General features: G+C 39.3%; 1 protein-coding gene across 3 annotated transcripts in view; it reads right to left on the bottom strand.

Annotated features, from left to right (window-relative positions):
• Positions 1–4,793: 4,793 nt before the first annotated feature.
• gsap (gamma-secretase activating protein) overlaps positions 4,794–19,504 on the bottom strand; it is an 81,903-nt gene continuing 67,192 nt past the window's right edge. For all 3 annotated transcript variants that reach the window (XM_072562658.1, XM_072562657.1, XM_072562659.1), the window contains 4 exons: positions 11,266–11,327; positions 10,623–10,727; positions 8,979–9,078; positions 4,794–6,132 (listed from right to left, as the gene is read on the bottom strand). In XM_072562658.1, the coding sequence (XP_072418759.1) occupies positions 6,032–6,132; positions 8,979–9,078; positions 10,623–10,727; positions 11,266–11,327 (368 nt within the window). In that variant the 3' untranslated portion in view covers positions 4,794–6,031. The remainder of the gene's footprint in view (positions 6,133–8,978; positions 9,079–10,622; positions 10,728–11,265; positions 11,328–19,504) is intronic.

The following is a 19,504-nucleotide window of genomic DNA, read 5'->3' as shown; positions in this document are numbered from 1 at the left end:
CGAAACAGACTACAGACAGGAGATGAAGACCTAGAAAAATGGTGCATTGAGAACAACCTAGCTCTCAATGCTGGCAAAGCCAAAGGAACTCATTATTGACTTTCAGCAGGATGTTACTCATGCCCCCTGCACATTAACAGCACAGAGGTGGAACGAGTGGAGAGTGTCAAGCTCCTGGGAGTGGTCAACCACAACAAGCTTCCTTGAATTCTTCATGTGGATGCACTGGTTACAAAGGCCCAACAATGTCTCTTCTTCCTCAGGCAGCTGAGGAAATTTGGCATGACAGCAAATACCCTTGCCAACTTTTCTAGGTGTGCCATTGAGAGCATTCTGTATCGATGTATCACTACCAGGTATGGCAATTTCTCCATTCAAGATCAGAGACAGTTACAGAGTGTGGTGAACTTGGTCTGGACAATCACAAAGGCCAACCTCCCCTCGATAGAATCCAAGCCCGCTGTCATGGAAAGGCCACCAGCATTCTCAAAGATCCAGCCCACCCTGGCAACCTCTACAACGGGGGAAGAAGGTATAGAAGCCTGAACACATGCACCAGCCAGTCTTGCAACAGTTTCTACCCTACTGTTGTTAGAATACTGAATGGACTCACAGACTCTTAGCATTCACCTGTACCTGTGTTTTGGTTTTTGCCGCCGCTTACCTATTTTTTACTTATCAATGCTACTTGACCGTATGATCTGCCGGTATTGCTCACAAGACAAAGCTTTTCACTGTGCCTCGGTACACATGATAATAAAGTCAATTCAATTCAATTCATTTGTTCTTGATCAGTTACAGTATACATTTGTTTTTAAAAATCACTTTTTAAAAAAAAGAGACATGGAGTCAAAGCTTTTCGTCTTGCATTTTTATCTGAACTACAAAGAAGAGAGGTAACGACTTGTACAGCATGAGAAGAGACTGCTGATTGGTTGGATTTTGGTTGACATGGAGATGCAGTAGGCACTGGTTACTCCCAATCTTAGTTTACTGACAGACTTGAATAAAAATAATGACCGTTGAAATTCCACACTGGTTTCTAAAATCATAGGCTGCAAGTGTCCATGCATGGTGTTCAGGAGGGACAGGATTAGACATATGTCCTTGGCCCCCTATTATGCAGACCAACTCACATTGCTAAGACTATTGCACAAGTGATGGTCACTTAGGTATGGGATCAGAAGATAAACAGAACAATAACCTTGCAAGTTATTAACTTTAGGAGCAAAACAAGTAAGAAACAAAAAGGTAATATGAATGTAATTCACAGTGAAAAGTAAGTATTTCAACACCCTAAATTTTAGCAAGTTTAGAGATGATTTACAGCTCAGGTTAAGGTTCTGGTTTTAGGTTGGCTCGCTGAGCTGAACGGTTCGTTTTCAGACATTTCAACACCATACTTGGTAACATCTTCAGTGAGCCTCCAGATGAAGCACTGCTCATGATTCCTGCTTTCTATTTGTATGTTTGGGTTTCTTTGGGTTGGTGATGTCATTTCCTGTTATTTTCTCAGGGGGTGGTAAATGGGGTCCAAGTTAATGCGTTTGTTGGTAGAGTTCCGGTTGGAATGCCATGCTTCTAGGAATTCTAGTGTGTCTCTCTGTTTGGCTTGTCCTAGGATTGATGTGTTGTCCCAGTTGAAGTGGTGTCCTTCCTTATCTGTATGTAGGGATACTAGTCAGAGAGGGTCATGTTGTTTTGTGGCTAGTTGGTGTTCATGTATCCTGACAGCTAGTTTTCTGCCTGTTTGTCCAATGTCGTGTTTGTTACAGTTCTTGCAAGGTATTTTGGAAATGACAGCAGTTTTTCTTGTTTTCTGTATACTATCTTTCAAGTTCATTTGCTAATATATTTACAAAAAAAAAGCAGCTAATTTTTTTTAACTTTACAAACATATGAAATTATTGAAAAAAAAACAAAGATCAGTATAATTAAAAAAAAGAAAAAACACAAATTACAATACAACTCCTACCTACTAACCTACCCTATAATGAAAAGCAAACCCTAACTCTGCAAAACAACACCAAAACAAAACCCAAAAAATTCAGAACAGCTATGCTCGGTGCAAAGCTCCCAAACAAAGGAATGGGAGTATTGTATATAGATCTGTATCAACTCAGGAGACCCCCTCCAGGGCCCAGGGCTTGACAAATCTAATCATCCTGGTTAAACAAATACCCTAGTTAAGATAACTGACAAATCTATATCCAAAATACTCAAGTAGGATTGCCCTGTCTTATAAAAATTGTCTGTTGTGGGGTGCACCATGTTTGTAAAAAAGTCCAAGGGAATATGCTCCATAATTAATTTCTAACATCCCAGCAAGGCCGGCAGGTTCTCAGAAACCCAATTCATCAGAATATTCTTCCGTGCACAGTATGCAAGAATATTAAATAGTTTCTTCCCATGCTGGACGAAAGATGGTAAATTCGGTAGACCCAAGAGGAGAGATATCGGGTCTACTTTGACTTTAGTCCTCAATTCCCTCCCTATCTCTCCCAACCCAGCATTCCAATAAACACAGTCCGTGGCATGTCCAGAAGCAATGGGTAAGAGTACCTACACTTATTTTACATTAGACACACTGAAGATGCCCCTTTTTTTAAACTTCGCCAGACAATCTGGTGCCAGATGAGCCCTGTGCAGAACTTTTAACTGCGTAATGCAAGTCCTATTACAGATTGAGATCTTTCAAGTGTTCTCCCATGTTTCAGAAGAGATCTCCACTTCCAGCTCTTGCTCCCAGACCTCACATAACCGGTTAATATCCTGCCAGGCCCTACCACCCAGTAGACGACAGGGCAGTAACTGAAAGAGTGCTTGTGGAGCATAGCAACAACCTCTCTGTATCAGGCTTATAGGGCTTAGTGAGACGTGTAGTCTTCTTCTGGATGAAATCCCGAACCTGAAAAAAAACGGAAAAGCTCGCTGCTGGGTAACCTGTATTTGCGGCTCAGTTGCTCAAAAGACATCATAACCTCCCCCTCAAACAAGTCTCCCAAACTATAAACTCCTCTTGCTGCCCATAGTTTGAACCTTGAGTCCATCATCTCTGGTCCGAACTCTGGCATGCCAACTGTAGGTATAAGTAGAGAAGTCTTGGATAAACAGCCCTCACTCTGACGCAACGCCCTCCATGCCTTGACCGTACTAATGATAATGGGGTTCCGGCAATGGTCCATAACTGTCCTCATCTTATCCATGGACAACAGGTTAATAAGAGGGCACTTTGCCTGGGAGGCCTCTGTATCCAGCCGTATTGAGTTTGGATCATTACCTGCCCAATCACAGACAAAGGACAGCAGGGAACTCAATTAATACCTCCTGATTTCTGGGAAATTAACTCCTCCCCCTCCATGAGACAACTGCAATTCAGTAAGTTTGATGAGGGACCACCCACGATGCCAGACAAAGGAACCAAACCATCCCATAAGCTTCCACAGTGTTGACCGGGAAAACAATATAGGGAGCATACGCTTGGGATAAAGCAAACAAGGAAGAACATTCATGTTAATGAGAGATATTCAGCCCAGCTATCTCTGGAGATCTCACCTAATATTGTCAAGCGTGAGCAAAGTTAGTCCGAAATAACAGATCAAACTTGGGGGTAATAAAAATACCTAGGTATCGGAAGCCTGCCCGTGACCACTTAAAAGGAAACTTAAGGATGTGCCAGAAGTTGAAGGTGGCCCGAAGGTTCCCTAGAGGCATAATTAGCTGCTATTTTAGTGTGGTGGTGGGCTGGTGGGCTACCATGATGCCAAGAGGTCTGAGTAGTCTGGCAGTCATTTCAGAGATGTCTTTGATGTAGGGGAGAGTGGCTAGGGTTTCTGGATGTGTTTTGTCTGCATTGTTTGGGTTTGTTGCTGAGAAATTGGCAGACTGTGCTCATTGGGTACCTACCCATTCTTTTTGAATGCACAGTATAGGTGATTTTCCTCTGCTCTGCGTAGTTTCTCTGTGCTGCAGTGTGTGGTGACTCATTGAAATAATGTTCTGATGCAACTTTGTTTGCGGATGTTGGGACGATTGTTTCTGTAGTTCAATATTTGGTCTGTATGTGCTGTTTTCCTGTAGATGCTCGTTTGAAGTTCCCCATTGGCTGTTCGCTCTACTACGACATCTAGGAATGGCAGTTTGTTGTCATTTTCCTCCTCTTTTATGCCAGTAAGGATATTATTGATGGTCTTGAAGGTTTCCTTTAATTTTTTTCTGTTTAGTGATGACAAAGGGGTCATCAACGTAGCAGACACAAAGCTTGAGTTGGATGTTTGGCAGAGCTGTTTTTTTGAGTCTCTGCATTACTGTCTCTGCTAAGAACCCTGACATCCTAGGACAAGCCAAACAGAGACATGCATGAGAATTCTGAGAAACATGACATTCCAACCGGAACTCTATCAACAAACACATTGACTTGGACACCATTTACCATCCCCTGAGAAAAAGAACAGGAAACGACATCACCAACCCAAAGAAACCCAAACATCTCAACAAAGCAGGAATCATCAGCAGTGTTTTGTCTGGAGGCTCACTGAAGATGTTACCTAGTATGGTGAAGAAACATCTGAAAATGAACCTTCCAGCTCAGAGAGCAAACCTACATCCACACCCTAATTTTTTTTCACAATTTTACTAATTCTTCATTAAATGAAGAGATGGTTACTCAAGTTTCTATGAGGAAAAAAAAATCGTTTTCTGGAATAGAACTTTTGTTTTTACCCCATTCTCTTGCAACTGAGCAAACAGTCAAAACTTTCTATGTTCATTGAAATGTCACCAAATAACAACAGTTTTCTATTTTTTGATAGATTCATTTTATAAAATGAGTTACATAAAATTATAAACTTCAAAAAGCCAAAAAAGCCAACATTTACTTCAATGAGTAGAAAAAATTAGATAAAAAACCATTGTTTTGGACTCCGCTAAGACAACTATAAGCAACATATTGACTTTCTAAAACATGTCAAGCAACACGCATTAAATGTAACACAGAGTAGAGTAATGTTACAAAAATATAAAATTCTATATTTATGTACATTGATTTGAAACAATTCTTACATAAAACTTTACATGTAGAAAAATGTAGCTTTATCACGGGAATTAATAGTTTCATATTTGTGACCTCAAAAATTCAAGCATTAAGTACAAATGGAAGACTGCATATTCTATAAATGCTCAGTTCCTGTGCAAATGTTTGATCTATAATCACTTCCACAGCAATACATATTTTCCCAGAAATTTAAGACCAAGTTTTACAAATTAATTTTTAATCAAACTTACTGCAAAATAGGTTATATATTGAAGTAGATAGTAGGATATCAACTGTATGCATTCAAAAGTATTCAAAGAGGTGCATTTCTATTGCATTTGATGCAATGTTTTCTTGAGACTCAAACATTTGAAAGTAATATTTTGTTTTATCACTTAGAACAAACATCTTACTGAAGCATATCCCCAAAACTACAGATACCACACCATCTATTGTTAAATATTTTATAGATTAACTACTGTGGTCTTAATAAGTAAATAAATAACATTGTTTTAAAAGAAAATACTCAAATTAAAACATTGTGTTCAGTGAATTAAAATTGCACATATGGTAGATACCACATGTTTTAAAACATGTTTGACTTTCTTAAAGAGCTTCCTACTACAACATGTATTCCTTCATTTGGAATCATAAATTGGGCTGAACCACAGGTTTCAGCATGTCCATCATCATGAGATTGCAAGGGTTATTGTCAAAAATCCTCCTCTGAACACTGTTGTAGTTCAGCTTAGAATCTGAAGTGTCTCAACTCAATTTAACAAACAGAATTAGTGCTGGTAATTAAATGGAACCGATACATATATAGTTAGACCACAGATTGCTCTCTCTCACGTTTTTTGAACAAGTTTTGTTTTACCTTGCTGTATCTTGTTTATTCCTGCTATTTTACATGTGGCAAATAACCAAGCAAAAAATTTAATTATTTCTTGAAAGATATCAGTATCAAATGTTTCCCCTTGAAATGTGTCCTTGCTTATATTACTTATTTTCAAGACCAAGGAAAGTTAATGTCTGCTTCAGCGCTACTTCTTCCACAAACTTTGCATCCACATTTTCTGATTCCTCTAAATGGCTTAATGCTGCAAAGAGAAGTAAAATACATAATTATTAAGTGTAGACTAATGAAAAACATGTAGTGCTGGATGTTAAAATACAGTATATAAAAGTAATTGGATGCAGATTCTTCAAAAAAGGTTAGTTACTCATCACGTAATTGTGATAAGCATTTCAGCAAAACCAGGGACAGCTTTACAGGTGCAGGGTTATACAAATACAGGAAATAAGGCCAACACTAGGCCAAAAGGTTCCTCAAGCTTGCCGTTATTTCCTAAACATATGATTTAATTACACTTACACCCTAACCTCATATCTGTCGAGTATCTTAGTGCCCAAGATTCTATAGATATCAGTCTTGAATATATGCATTGACTGATACTTTTGGAAAGTCATTCATAACCTCTAAAAGAAGATATTTTCCTCATCACTGCCCAAGATATTGTGGGCTGGACTTTTATGGCTTAAAGAAGTTGGAAACATGGAAGAAGATTGACAGAAGTACGTTGGAAATTTGAATATTCCCTTCTGAAACAGTCCTGACAAACTTCAAAGGGTAAGAAGAGAATCAAGTTGCATTCCCACAAGTACTGTTTGTGAGGTTGGATTACCATTAACAGAATGAGGAAATATTTTACCTAATCTCCCAGAATTAATCAGTAGGTGGTTTTGGAAGCCTTTGTAAAAACCTTTCTGGGCGAGAGTTTGGAAACAGGAGAAGTCTGCTGAGGAATAGGAAAAATTCTTACAGGCAAGTATTATGTTTTGATAACATCAAATAGTAGTTAAAGACTGGAGGTTGGCTAACGTGGTGCCACTGTTTAAGAAGGGTGCTAAGGACAAGCCAGGGAACTACAGACCAGTGAGCCTGACGTCAGTGGTGGGCAAGTGGTTGGAGGGAACCCTGAGGGACAGGATGTACATGTATTTGGAAAGGTAAGGACTGATTAGGGATAGTCAACATGGCTTTGTTCGTGGGAAATCATGTCTCACAAACTTGATTGAGTTTTTTTGAAGAAGTAACAAAGAGGGCAGAGCAGAAGATGTGATCAATATGGACTTCAGTAAGACATTGAACAAGGTTCCCAATGGGAGACTGGGTAGCAAGATTAGATCTCATGGAATACAGGGAGATCTAGCTATTTGGATACAGAACTGGCTCAAAAGGTAGAAGACAGAGGGTAGTGGTGGAGGGATGTTTTTCAGACTGGAGGCCTGTGACCAGTGGAGTGCCACAGGGATTGGTGCTGGGCCCTCTACATTTTGTCATTTATATAAATGATTTGGATGCAAGCAGAAGAAGTATAGTCAGTAAGTTTGCTGATGACAGCAAAATTGGAGGGGTGATGGATATCGAAGGTTACCTCAGATTACAACAGGATCTTGATCAGATGAGCCAATGGGCTGAGAAGTGGCAGATGGAGTTTAATTCAGATAAATGCAAGGTGCTGCATTTTGGGAAAGCAAATCTTAGCAGGAATTTATGCACTTAATAGTAAGGTCCTAAGGAGTGTTGCTGAACAAAGAGACCTTGGAGTGGAGGTTCACAGCTCCTTGAAAGTGGAGTCACAGGTAGATAGGATTGTGAAGGAGGAGTTTGGTATGTTTTCTTTTATTGGTCAGAGTATTGAGTACAGGAGTTGGGAGGTCATGTTGCGTCTGTACAGGTCATTGGTTAGGCCACTGTTGGAATATGGCGTGCAATTCTGGTATCCTTTCTATCGAAAGACATTGTGAAACTTGAAAGGGTTCAGAAAAGGTTTACAAGGATGTTGCCAAGGTTGGAGGATTTGAGCTATAAGGAGGGGCTGAACAGGCTGGGGCGGTTTTCTCTGGAGCGTCGGAGGCTGAGGGGTGACCTTATAGAGGTTTACAAAATTATGAGGGGCATGGATAGGATAAATACACAAAATTGTTTCCCTGGGATCAGGGAGTCCAGAATTAGAGGGCATAGGTTCAGGGTGAGAGGGGAAAGATATAAAAGATATAAGGGGCAACATTTTCACACAAAGGGTGGTACGTATATGGAATGAGCTGTCAGAGGAAGTGGAGGAGGCTGGTGCAATTACAGCATTTAAAATGCATCTGGATGGGTACATGAACAGGAAGGGTTTGGAGGGATATGTGCCGGGTGCTGGCAGGTGGGACTAGATTGGGTTGGTCTGCGTGGACGGGTTAGACCGAAGGGTCTGTTTCCATGCTGTACTTCTCTATAACTCTATGATATGCATTCAATTAAAACCACCTTGTGTAGCTTTGGTAAAAAATACCTCGTTTTCAGTTTCAGTAGGCTTCATTGACCAGAGCTGTAACGGTGTGTTTTAACAGCTGAAGCCATTATGAAGGTTTGGTTGAGTTTCAAAAGCTAATAAAGCACTTAGTTCAGCAGATGGTTTTTAACGTTTAATTGACAGTTTCAAATTATTAAATAATTATTAAATAATTGAAATAATTCCAGAGGCCAGTATCCCATCACCAAATCACTCTTTATTTACACATGAAGTGTCTTTGACACTGATCCACCTCCCTTAGAGCCAACTCTCAGAGTGAACTCCTGTTGTTGGTCATCCATGGCTTCCTGATTTGGACACCGAAAGAAGTTTAAAACTTGCATATCAAACTTCTATGTTAAACAAGAGACCCCGAGTGTTGACTTAAAAAGAAGTTGGCATATTTTTGGAAAGATTAGATTAAATCATGTAAATCATACAAAAATTAAAATTCTGCAAATATTGTATATCTGACCCTAAATGGTAGCAGCACTGCTCTCTCCATAAATGTTGCTCGACTCTCAGAATATTCCTTTCTTTTCTTTAAATTTCAGATTTCTAGCAACCTCAGTATTTTACATTTGTGTATGTAATTTTCCTACCTTGATCCTCTACTTCTGTTAAGACTCTTGTTAGGCAAGTCAGTGGCAAAAATTCAGACTCAAATGGAGTCTGCTCCTTTAGGGAAAAATCTGATGATTTCTGAAAAGAAATTGACCAAAATTTAAAAAATAAATTCACTAGTCTAATTTAACTGTATGGAAATGTTATTTGGTTACAATCTTATATATAAATACTAAAATTTATATATACTATTTATATTAAAATACTAAAATGGCTGTCCCAATAATGTCAGTGCAAAATTACATGGCTCTCAAATATCAGTATTATAAATCATTAAAGTATTATAAATCATTCAAGTAAATTACATACATCAACTCAATTATGGTACAAATTACACTGCCATCTGATGAACGTGTCAACACATTTGTCCTACAGTTATAAGCACCAAGCTAAATTGAGCAACAGAAATCAATTCCTAAAATTCTAATTATTTATTTTTAAGAATTGAATGTTCTGAACCACTGTATATATGGATCAAAGAGCAAATATGTTACAATAAGAAATTTTAGAAATTGCAATCCCTGAAAACTTTAAAACATATACATAGTCTGAAATTCTTTCCTACAAAACCCATATAGTCCATGACAGGATTTGCATTTGTATGGAATAAGTTTATTCACTTTGGCCATTTTCAAGTCATATCAAATGCATCAAGCATTTTCAAGTCATATCAAATGCATCATGAATTCTCTTTTTACCCCAACCCAAATTATTCCCAAGTACCAAGCTAAACCTCAGAATACTGTCGAAGAATTACATTTTACTAGCTACTTTTAAACATTAAGCTATAACACCAAAACCACCTGTAACTTTCTGTTAGTTGGCAATTACATTCAGAAACGAAAAACAACTAAACCTGCAATCAGGAAAAAAAAACCCGATGAAGTGACAACTTCTGGAGGATGAGCTTAAGAAAACAGTGTTCTACATGGAATCCCCACTGTTGCTTGCCTGGGAATACTACAGCTGGTTGACAAGAGTGAAGAAAACAAATTTAACCCTCACCATAAATTCACCTCTCACAAAAAGCAAGAAAGCATGATGTCTGGTCTTAGTGAGCTTCATGTCGACAAAATTTCTGGTCAATGACTGCAAGAGAAGATGGGAACCAAGTCCATTCTTTTTCACAGATTTCAGAATGTAATCGTGATTGCAATGACCTTGGACACTGCAATTGGATGACATGCCAGCCTAGAGTTATTCATACCTCACTGGTGGCTCAAATTCTTCTGACCTAGCTTCATATAACCATGAAATCAGGAGTGATCCAACTGAGTGAGCAGCAGAATGTATGCCTATGATCCATTTTAGCCTGCAATGCCCTAAACATTGGAGAGGTTTCCAAACCTGTTAAGTTAGACCTAAACTTTCTGGATGCTGTTAAGTCCAACATATTCCTAAAATAAGTAACTGTGTGCACATGTATGTCTACCTCAGTGTGTGTGTGCACAATTGTATGAATGTACGTGTAGGCCATAGGTGGAGAACAAATTTTACCCACAATGGTTTGATTTGGATTCCAAGTACTGTGAAATGTACACATATTGAGAGAATGTAGCATGCTGAACAAGAAAGTCAAACAATTGGTTCTTATGTATGCATCAACAAAATTTACTGTTCACCTCATAGATGCGAAGTTCACTCAGGAGTGTTTTCACATGGTTCCTAGCAATACAGGATGAACTGACTGGATGATCCCAGAGGTGACATATCTTCTGTCCAATAGTCTATAATATGGAACAGCACCAAAATACAATATTAATCTAATAATTTTTGCAGAAATTCCACAAAATTTACACAAAAGTTTTGCAAGTGATAAATATTCAGATTTATTAAATTAATTTAGAAATACTTTGTAGCTTTTAATACAGGTTTTAAACGTGTTAATCAAAAAAAGTTTACTATATAAAAGTTACCCTTTAGTGAAATTTTTTGGTGTTGCACAAGGCATTCTTTCTCCACATATCCTCCATAAGAATGCTACCAACTAAGCTAAGTCAGAAGTTTAAACATTCGAGATCCTAATGTGATTACATATTCAGGGCTGATGCAAGTTGTTATGTTAACATTGAAGAGATGGATATGCAGAATGATATCTCACAGAATCTAGATGAGTTACAGACATGATCGATCATGCATGGTTAGCAACAGAAGCAGGCTCATTGACTGATCACCCCTTTTCTCATTGCATTTTTGTCAAAAAAACATCACCACTGAGAAGAGTTAAGAAGAGTGAAGAGAACACAATTTCAGATGGTCACTTACTTCTGGAATTCTTGTTGCAATGCTGAACTTGAATCTTTCATTGGTCGCAGAATTATCAAGTTCTGGAAAGTAAGGAAAGAATGTACTCAAGAGTAGTGCAAATACATATGTAAAAAACAAATGTTGGTCCAGCCATGAATGAATAAAAGAAAATTACTTTAAAAAAAAATCAGAGTATTCCCTTTATCAAGAGAAAGCAAACAAAATAAAGGTGCACAGAAAATAATTTTATTCCTTTAGGAACTCACTTCTTTAATTTACCAATGGTCCTAGAATTGATGAATGAAAAAGTGAACTGTGAAGCAGAAATAGCCAAAGGAAACAGAATAGTAGCAGCTGAGGTATCATGTGTGAAGTATGACCTTAAAATACAGGAATAGGAATTCACAATTTTAATTCTTGGAGGAAAAAGAATCGTAATAGTTTGGGAAACAAGTGCGAATGCAGGACCAACTGGAATTTCTTTTGATAGAAGTGAAGCAGATACAGTGGGCCAAACAACCCTGTTCTGCACTGTATCACACTATGATTCTATAGGGATACAGTCCAAATATTAAGTGGAATGACAATGAATAAATGATTTCAGCAATCCATGCATAGATCAAAAAACCTTTTTTTAAAAAAAAAAAATCAATAAATAAGATGACGTTTCATTTACACTGCCTGTGGAATTCTCTACCACAAAGTTTTTGAGGCCAAAACAGAGTGTTTTCAAGGAGAAGTTGGACATAGTTCTTAGGGCTAAAAGGATCAGAGGGTTCAAGGAGAAAGCAGCATCAGGATACTGAATTGGATGATCACCTATGATCACATTGAATGGAAGAACAGGGACAGGCTTGAAGAGCTGAATGACGTACTCCTGGTTCCTATTTTCTATGCAGTATGCAGTAATTCCTTCAGCTACATTGTACTTCTACCCAACGATGGGCATGACAAGAATGCACTCCATCTTATCTTCTCTGGTTACAGAAACCTTAATAAAATACACCTTTGAGTCAGGCATCTAGATTATAAAGAGAAGGACTGAAAAGAGAATCATCCTGTCTGCTAATACATGATTGCAACCAATGCAATCACCTCAGTTCTTAGCATCTTGCAAAGCATTTCAGATTATGGGATGAGGCCACTGCGAATAATTATTTGTTTATCTCAGTCAGCTGGATGGTTGGTTTGTAATGCAGAGTGATGCTGATCCTGGTTCAGTTCCTGTACTGGCTGAGGTCACAATGAAGGTCCCATTTTCTCAACCTCACATGAGTTGTGGTGACCCTCATGTTAAAACCACCACCAGTCGCCTCTCTTGAATGAGAGAGCAGCCTATGGTCTGCTAGAACTATGGTGAATTTACCTTCCCTTGCATACACACAGCAAGAAACAGACTATTACCATTGACGAATGGTCAAATAGTGAACTAACATACCTCAAATTACAAAATCACATCAGGTTTATTAAGACATGAATTGAAATAACAGCAAAAACTAAAACTGAGAAATAATGCTAAAGGAATATTAAACCGTTTTCCAACAACTTCAAGTAATTTTAAAATAATAAAAATATCTCAAAGTTTCAACAATTGTACAATTCTCCCAGCTGGGAGAAGCTAGTAGTTATTCATTAGTTCAGCTCATCTACTATGTAACAAAAACAAAGATTAGAAGCAGAATACTTGAATTTTGTTTTTGCAATTACTCAAAACAGATAAATATTTATTATTAAATCAGAGATAATCCATTACAAAATGTTTCTTAGAACAATAACTGACAAAATCAAATTTTAGTTTCAAAGTCATAAATCTGCCTATAAATATTAGCCAAACAAGCAATATCTTCAGGACAGAGCAACACTGAGTACCTGATAAAGAGAATGTTATTGCTGGAACAAAGTTTATTGCTATAGCCTCCTTGGAGGTTAACTTTAAAAATGAATGTTCTAACTGTTAACAGAAAGTTAGAATTATATTCTAAAACATACACTGTTAACATATAAATAAAAGCACTATTGGAGAGGCATCAGCATGGGTTTTCACCAGGACAGATAAACACTGAAATCAGAAGCCCCAACCCCAATTGTGACAATTCCCATTTTTAAACAGGCAGATATGAGAAACATATTGAGCACTGATGCATCTTCTGTCAACATACTTGAAAAGGATGTCAGTGCCACCTGATGTCATAACTGTGCACCCAAACTGCACTGGAACCAAAACCAGACGTAGTTGTTGATGCCTCTCCCTCCCACCCTACTGGCTGCGCCACCACTTCACCACTGGCTATCTCTCATCCAAAACATGAACAATCCCATAGCCCTGAAGCCCAACAAGAGTCCCACAAACAACAAGTGTCAAAACTATGACACAGGTCCTACCCAGTCACTAGCAGTGACATCACAGGCACTGTGGCTGTATGAACTGAGAGTGCACCTCCTGAAATTTCAGTTGCAGCAAACCCAGCCTTTTGGCGTGTGGGGCTCATGGCAACTGGCTAACCAAGATCATCAGGTGCTAACTCAAACCAGATTTCAGAAGTCCAGGATTGTGAACCTTGTGTGTGCAGTGCAGACCTGGTAAGAACAGGTCTGAACTTTACTATACTGGATAGCCAAGGTGCCTGTTTGAAGAAATAAGGTATTCCTTTTGATATGGCTCCAGCTTTGGGGAGGTCAGAATTGTTACACGTACATGTATAAAATTACACAAATCCATCAGCTATCAGTTGGAATTATAAACAGACCTGTTAAAATCAAGAGTCAAGAATGTTAACAGAGGATTTGTTAAAAGAGGGCCTTAAAAAAAAAAGGCACTGTCAAGGCAGTTAAGGGTACTTTCCCTTTAAACCTTTGAAAGAAAAACAAAATCAGCGCTTGCCAAATCACTGTTGACATGAAGACTTCCAATACCAAATTACAGCTACAGAACAGACTTCACAACCAACCACTATTACAATAGGGTCTCTGCCATTTCATAGCTTGACTGACAATGACAAGTAATCATAGACTCTTTGGAGTGAGATGATGAATTTCAATGTTTGTTGTTATCAGGGAGTGTGCACTTTTAATAAATGCCTAATGTCACTCAGGTCAATATACTTGAAGGAATGTAAACGTAGCAAGTGGGTTTTCATAAATGAAAGCTTTTTTCATAATAGCTGTCTGCAATAGCTATAAGTAGGAAATTTTATAAAACTTCATTTTATCAGGTTTCTGCATGGGTCCCAACATCTGGTAATGGTGGATTTAAGGTGTAAAGGCAAAAGGACAGGCATCAGTTAACATGAAGCTGGTATAGAGGCCTTAAAGCGTAATGGATGGATACAAAGTTGTAAGTTGGCATGAAATGTACAAGGGGTCACAGGGGTGAGTACAGGAGCACAGGCTGGCACCAGATTAGGAGCAATTATGGAAATGTGTACAAGCATATAGGCTGACAGGAAGGTAAGAAAGGTCATGGTGGTTGGCCCAAGGGATGACCTAGGTTATCATACGTATGTTCTGAAGATGAGGTGGTCAAGGGGAGAGGAGTGGAGGGATGTGAAATGTTTTAAACTTTCCTTTTTCAATTTTGACCAATAGCAGAGCCTTCGGTAAGCCTGCTGTGCAAACTACCTCGACACCCAGTATCTGTCTCACTATTTCCACAATCATGCACCCTGACTTGTAGTCTGTGTTCCCTTCTAACTGAAAATCTAACATCTAGACAGCCATCTATAAAGTCAGATCAATGGAGGTAGGAATTTTCCCAAATTGTGGATATAAGTCCAGGGTGCTATTTTCTTTTTGTTGGCAATTTATACTTTAAACTGCAAAGAGGAACATTGTTACAACTCACATGAGCAACACACTGGAAATCATGCTCGCTATTACCACAGCTGCCACAAAACAAAGTTTTAAAATAAATACACAAGATCAACAATCTACCTGAGTTTTCTAACCCAGGTTAGTAAAAAGCATGGGCCAGGTTGCAGGACTTAACCAGAATCATTATTTAATATAGGTATTGAGAGTCTAGTAACTGATGATCACTAAAGTAAACTCTACAAATCCCTTTATCAACTCTCCTTTACATGCACACAGGTAAATAAACAGAAAGAGAACCTCATGGGCAGAGGGAAAAACTGGAGAATCAGTGCCATAGTCATGTTCATGTGATCTGTTGGCTTGGTTCTTGTGATACACAAGTTTCTCCTTGATCTTTCTTTCTCCGAATGCTTCCATTGATTTTCCAGAGGCACAGGACAGCTGTTTCACTGAAAGGTTTCTGACTTATCCAATTCAAAGTCACAACTTGCAATGTTTGCTGGTTTTCTCAGTTTTCAAATAGCTAACTGCAGAGTTAGTGATTTCTCTTCTGGTATGACAAGCTTCAGGAACTAGCTAGCAGGAGAAGACAAGGTAGATAAACTACTTCCACTGGTTGGGGATTCGAGAACAAGGGGGCATAGTTTGAAAATTAGGGTCAGACCAATCAGGGAAGATGTAATGACGCACCTCTACACACAAAGGGTGGTAGATGTCTGGAACTCATTTCCAGAAATGGCAGGTGCTGGATCATTTGTTAATTTTAAATTGGACACAGACTTTGTTTTTTTAAAAATAAAGTCTAAGAAGGGAAATAGGCCAAAGGCAGGTAAGTGGAGTTAGGCCACAAAATAGCCATAACCTAATTGAATGATGAAACAAGCTCAAGGAGCTGAATGGCCAACTCCTGCTCCTTCTGTCTTATTCAATCTTTAGTTGTTCAGCTATTGGGCAACCAATCACACAGTTGTTGATAGACAGAGGACCTTTGTCATTGGTTTGTGGAGGCGGCACAATTTATCAAATCAGGCTTCAGTTGTAAACAACCCCCCAGTTCATCTGCACATTTCTGGAATCCATAAACAGGGTTCACAACAAATATCAAATTCTTTACTTTGAAAACATGCAGTCATCCTTTCTAACCCCTGGTTTTAAAACAGTTCTCTCTCTTTTCAGTCTACAGTATTAAAAAGCTCAAAAATAAAAAGACATGACCTTTACAATTTTCTCATTTATCACACATCACCTTCTATACAAATTATTGTCCTTCGAGCAAGCAGCTTCTCAGCTGAGTTTCTTCTATTTCCATTTTGTGGAGCAGTAACTTGAAAGTGAACACCTCGAGGCACTTGCTTCAACTTTTGAGGAGCTCTTCAAAAATAATAAAGTAATAAAGTCTATTCTGATCATTCTTCTTACCTATGGCTATGTGAGGATGAATCTCCCAGAAACCTTTAAATGGCTGAGGCTAGATCTCTTCAACCTTCTCTCTCCCACCAGCAACATGACAACTTGAACAACTTACTAGGCATTCAGGAGATTCAGTGTCTATTCATTGTAAATAGAGATTTCTGCCATTGTCTCCAAGTGAAGGGGCTACTGTGATGCAGAACCTGGGTTCATTCTAATTACTCCAGAAGTGTGACATAACATCTGTTTAGGTCTGATTAGAAAATAGCTAAAAACCTTATACCTTCCTCTTAGTAGAATAGTCTAAGCCTTTAATTACTAATAAACAAATGACACTCAGGCCAACTGTCAGTGCATACCTTCAGTAGTGGAGTACTTATCTGTGTGCTTCTAAATGGTAGTGGTTTGTAGGTTGAAGGAATTTCATTGAGTTTCTGTCATGCATTGTGTAGATAGTATACACTGCTATATATTGGTCATGAAGTGAACAGATGTTAAAGATGGTAGTTGGGGTGCCAATGAAGCAGACTGCCTTTTCCTCCATGGATCAAGCTTCCTATTGAAGCTGTATTCATCCATTCCTCACTTGTGACTGAAGGTAGACAGACTTTGGAAGATCAGGAGGTTTCTTGCCACAGAATTCTTAACCTCCGACCTGTTCTTGTAGTCCTAGTACTAAGATGGCTGGTCAAATTCAAATCCCAAATCAACAATAACTCCATGTTGACCTCTAGTTAGAAATAGACATTGCCTGGCCTTGTGGAGCACACATGCTATTTGCCGCTATCAGTCCAGGCCTGGGTTTTGTTTCAGTCTTGCTGACTTTAGACATAAACTCCTTCAGTATCAGAGAAGTCAAAAATGTTCTGAGCATAGTGCAAATATCAGCAGGCACCCCCACTTGATAGTTAAAGATTCAGCAATAGCCATTGATGAAGCAGGTATATGGAAATAACACACAAATGCAGCCCCTGCATGCACCTAAAAAATCCCATCACCAAACTACCATCTTCCAGACCATCCATATCATCATAGTCCAGGAACCCTGTACCACATTGTTCTACCTCTTACCAAAAACTCAAACCTGTCAACCCATTGTTTCCACCTGCTCCTGCCCCAACAAACCGGTTTCCGCATACCTTGACACCATCCTGATCTCCTTGGTTCAGAATCTCCCCACATACATTTGGGACACCACCGATGCCCTCCACCTCCTCCATGACTTTCTGTTCGCTGGCCCTCAATGTCTCATTATGAACATCCAGTCCCTGTGCACATCCATCCACCATGATGAAACCCTCCAAGTCCTCAGTTTCTTCCTCGCCCGGCAACCCAATCAGTACCCTTCCAAAGACACACATTCAATTGGCTGAACAGGTCATCACCCTCAGCGATTTCTCCTTTGAATCCTCTCACTTCCTTCAAACCAAAGGGGTTGCCAGGGGCACCCACACAGGCCCCAGCCATGCCTGCCTCTTCGTCGGGTATGTGGAACAGTTCATCGTCTACAGTTATGTTGGCACCATTCCCCACCTTTTCCTCTGTTACATCAATAATTATTGGTGCCACCTTGCGCTCCCATAAGGAGGTTGAATTGTTCACCAACTTGCTATGAAGGTGTAGAGGTGCACTGTACCTTTAAAACAAAAAGTTGAAAAGCTAACAAGGAAAAGCTAAAAGCTGACAAAGCACAAAGAGTCCCAAACAAGGTAACAATATAACACTTGGTTGAAACAGCAGCAGTTGGGTTGCCATGAAACAAAAATCAAATCCAAATTCAGCCAATTTAAATTATCCCCAAGATAACAAAATCGAATCAAATTTGAATTTAGCGTTTTGATAATATTAAAACCAATGAAATGATCCAATATTTTGGGGTATAAAACCAGACATTTTGAACAATTAAGAGGAGGACTGCCATAGACCAGCAAAAGTAGACTGCTAGCTGAAGAGCTCTTTGAAAGGTACCTGCGTGTGGGGAGCGCAGAGCAGAACATCGAAGCCAACCTGGAGAGAATCTTCAAAAGGAAAATCAGCAAAGCTGACTGGTTTTGAAATGTGATTTTTTTCGTAAATCTTAAATTGGGAATTTTTAAAAAATCTGACTAGTATTGCCGAATGGAAGGTAAAAGATTCTCTGTTGAACTTAAAATAATAAAGTTGCCAATTTTTACTTTAAATAACGATCTCTGGCATAGTTGTCTCTCGAATTTTAACAGAATATAGCACGGGGTGAATCTTTTCTGCATGGCTGGTTTAAATTAACAGAGGGGTTTACACAGTGTCATAAACTTCACGAGCACATTCCACCCTGAGCTCAAGTTCACCTGGACCATCTCTGACACCTCCCTCCCCTTCACCTTCATTTTCAGCAACTGCCTCAACATGGACATCTACTTCAAACCCACTGACTCCCACAACTACCTGGACTACACCTCCTCCCATGGCCCCTCTTGTAAAAACGCTATCCCTTACTCTCAATTCTTCTGCCACATTTGCTCCCAGCAAGATCAATTCCACTCCAGAACATCCAAGATGGCTTCCTACTTCAAGGGCTGCAATTTCCCCTCCCATGTGGTCAACAATGTCCTCCAGCGCATCTCAACTTCCTACATCTCTGCCCATGAATACCACCCCTCCACCCATAACAAGGACTCCCCAGTCCTCACTTTCCACTCCAATCTCTAGATACAACACATCATCTTCCACCATTTTTGCCACCTACAGTCAGACTCCACCACCAGAGATATACATTTCCCTCTCCACCCCTTTCAGCATTCCACAGAGGTCATTCCCTCCACATCTCCCTCGTTAGGTCCATACCCCATACCCCCCCCCCCCACCCCACCAAACTACCCTCCACTGCTGGCACCTTCCCTTGCCACTGCAAGAGGCACAAAATCTACAGCCACACCACCTCCTCACCTCCATCCAAGGCCCCAAAGGATCCTTCCACATCCGGCAAAGATTTACCTGCACATCTACCCAGCTCATCAACTGTGTCCATTGCTCTCTATGGTCTCCTCTACATTGGGGA

This window comes from Chiloscyllium punctatum, chromosome 44 (genome assembly GCF_047496795.1).
Source record: "Chiloscyllium punctatum isolate Juve2018m chromosome 44, sChiPun1.3, whole genome shotgun sequence".
In the NCBI taxonomy this organism is placed as follows: domain Eukaryota; kingdom Metazoa; phylum Chordata; class Chondrichthyes; order Orectolobiformes; family Hemiscylliidae; genus Chiloscyllium; species Chiloscyllium punctatum.
The sequence above is the reverse complement of the archived record's forward strand: the minus strand, read 5'-3'. Positions and strand labels throughout refer to the sequence as shown.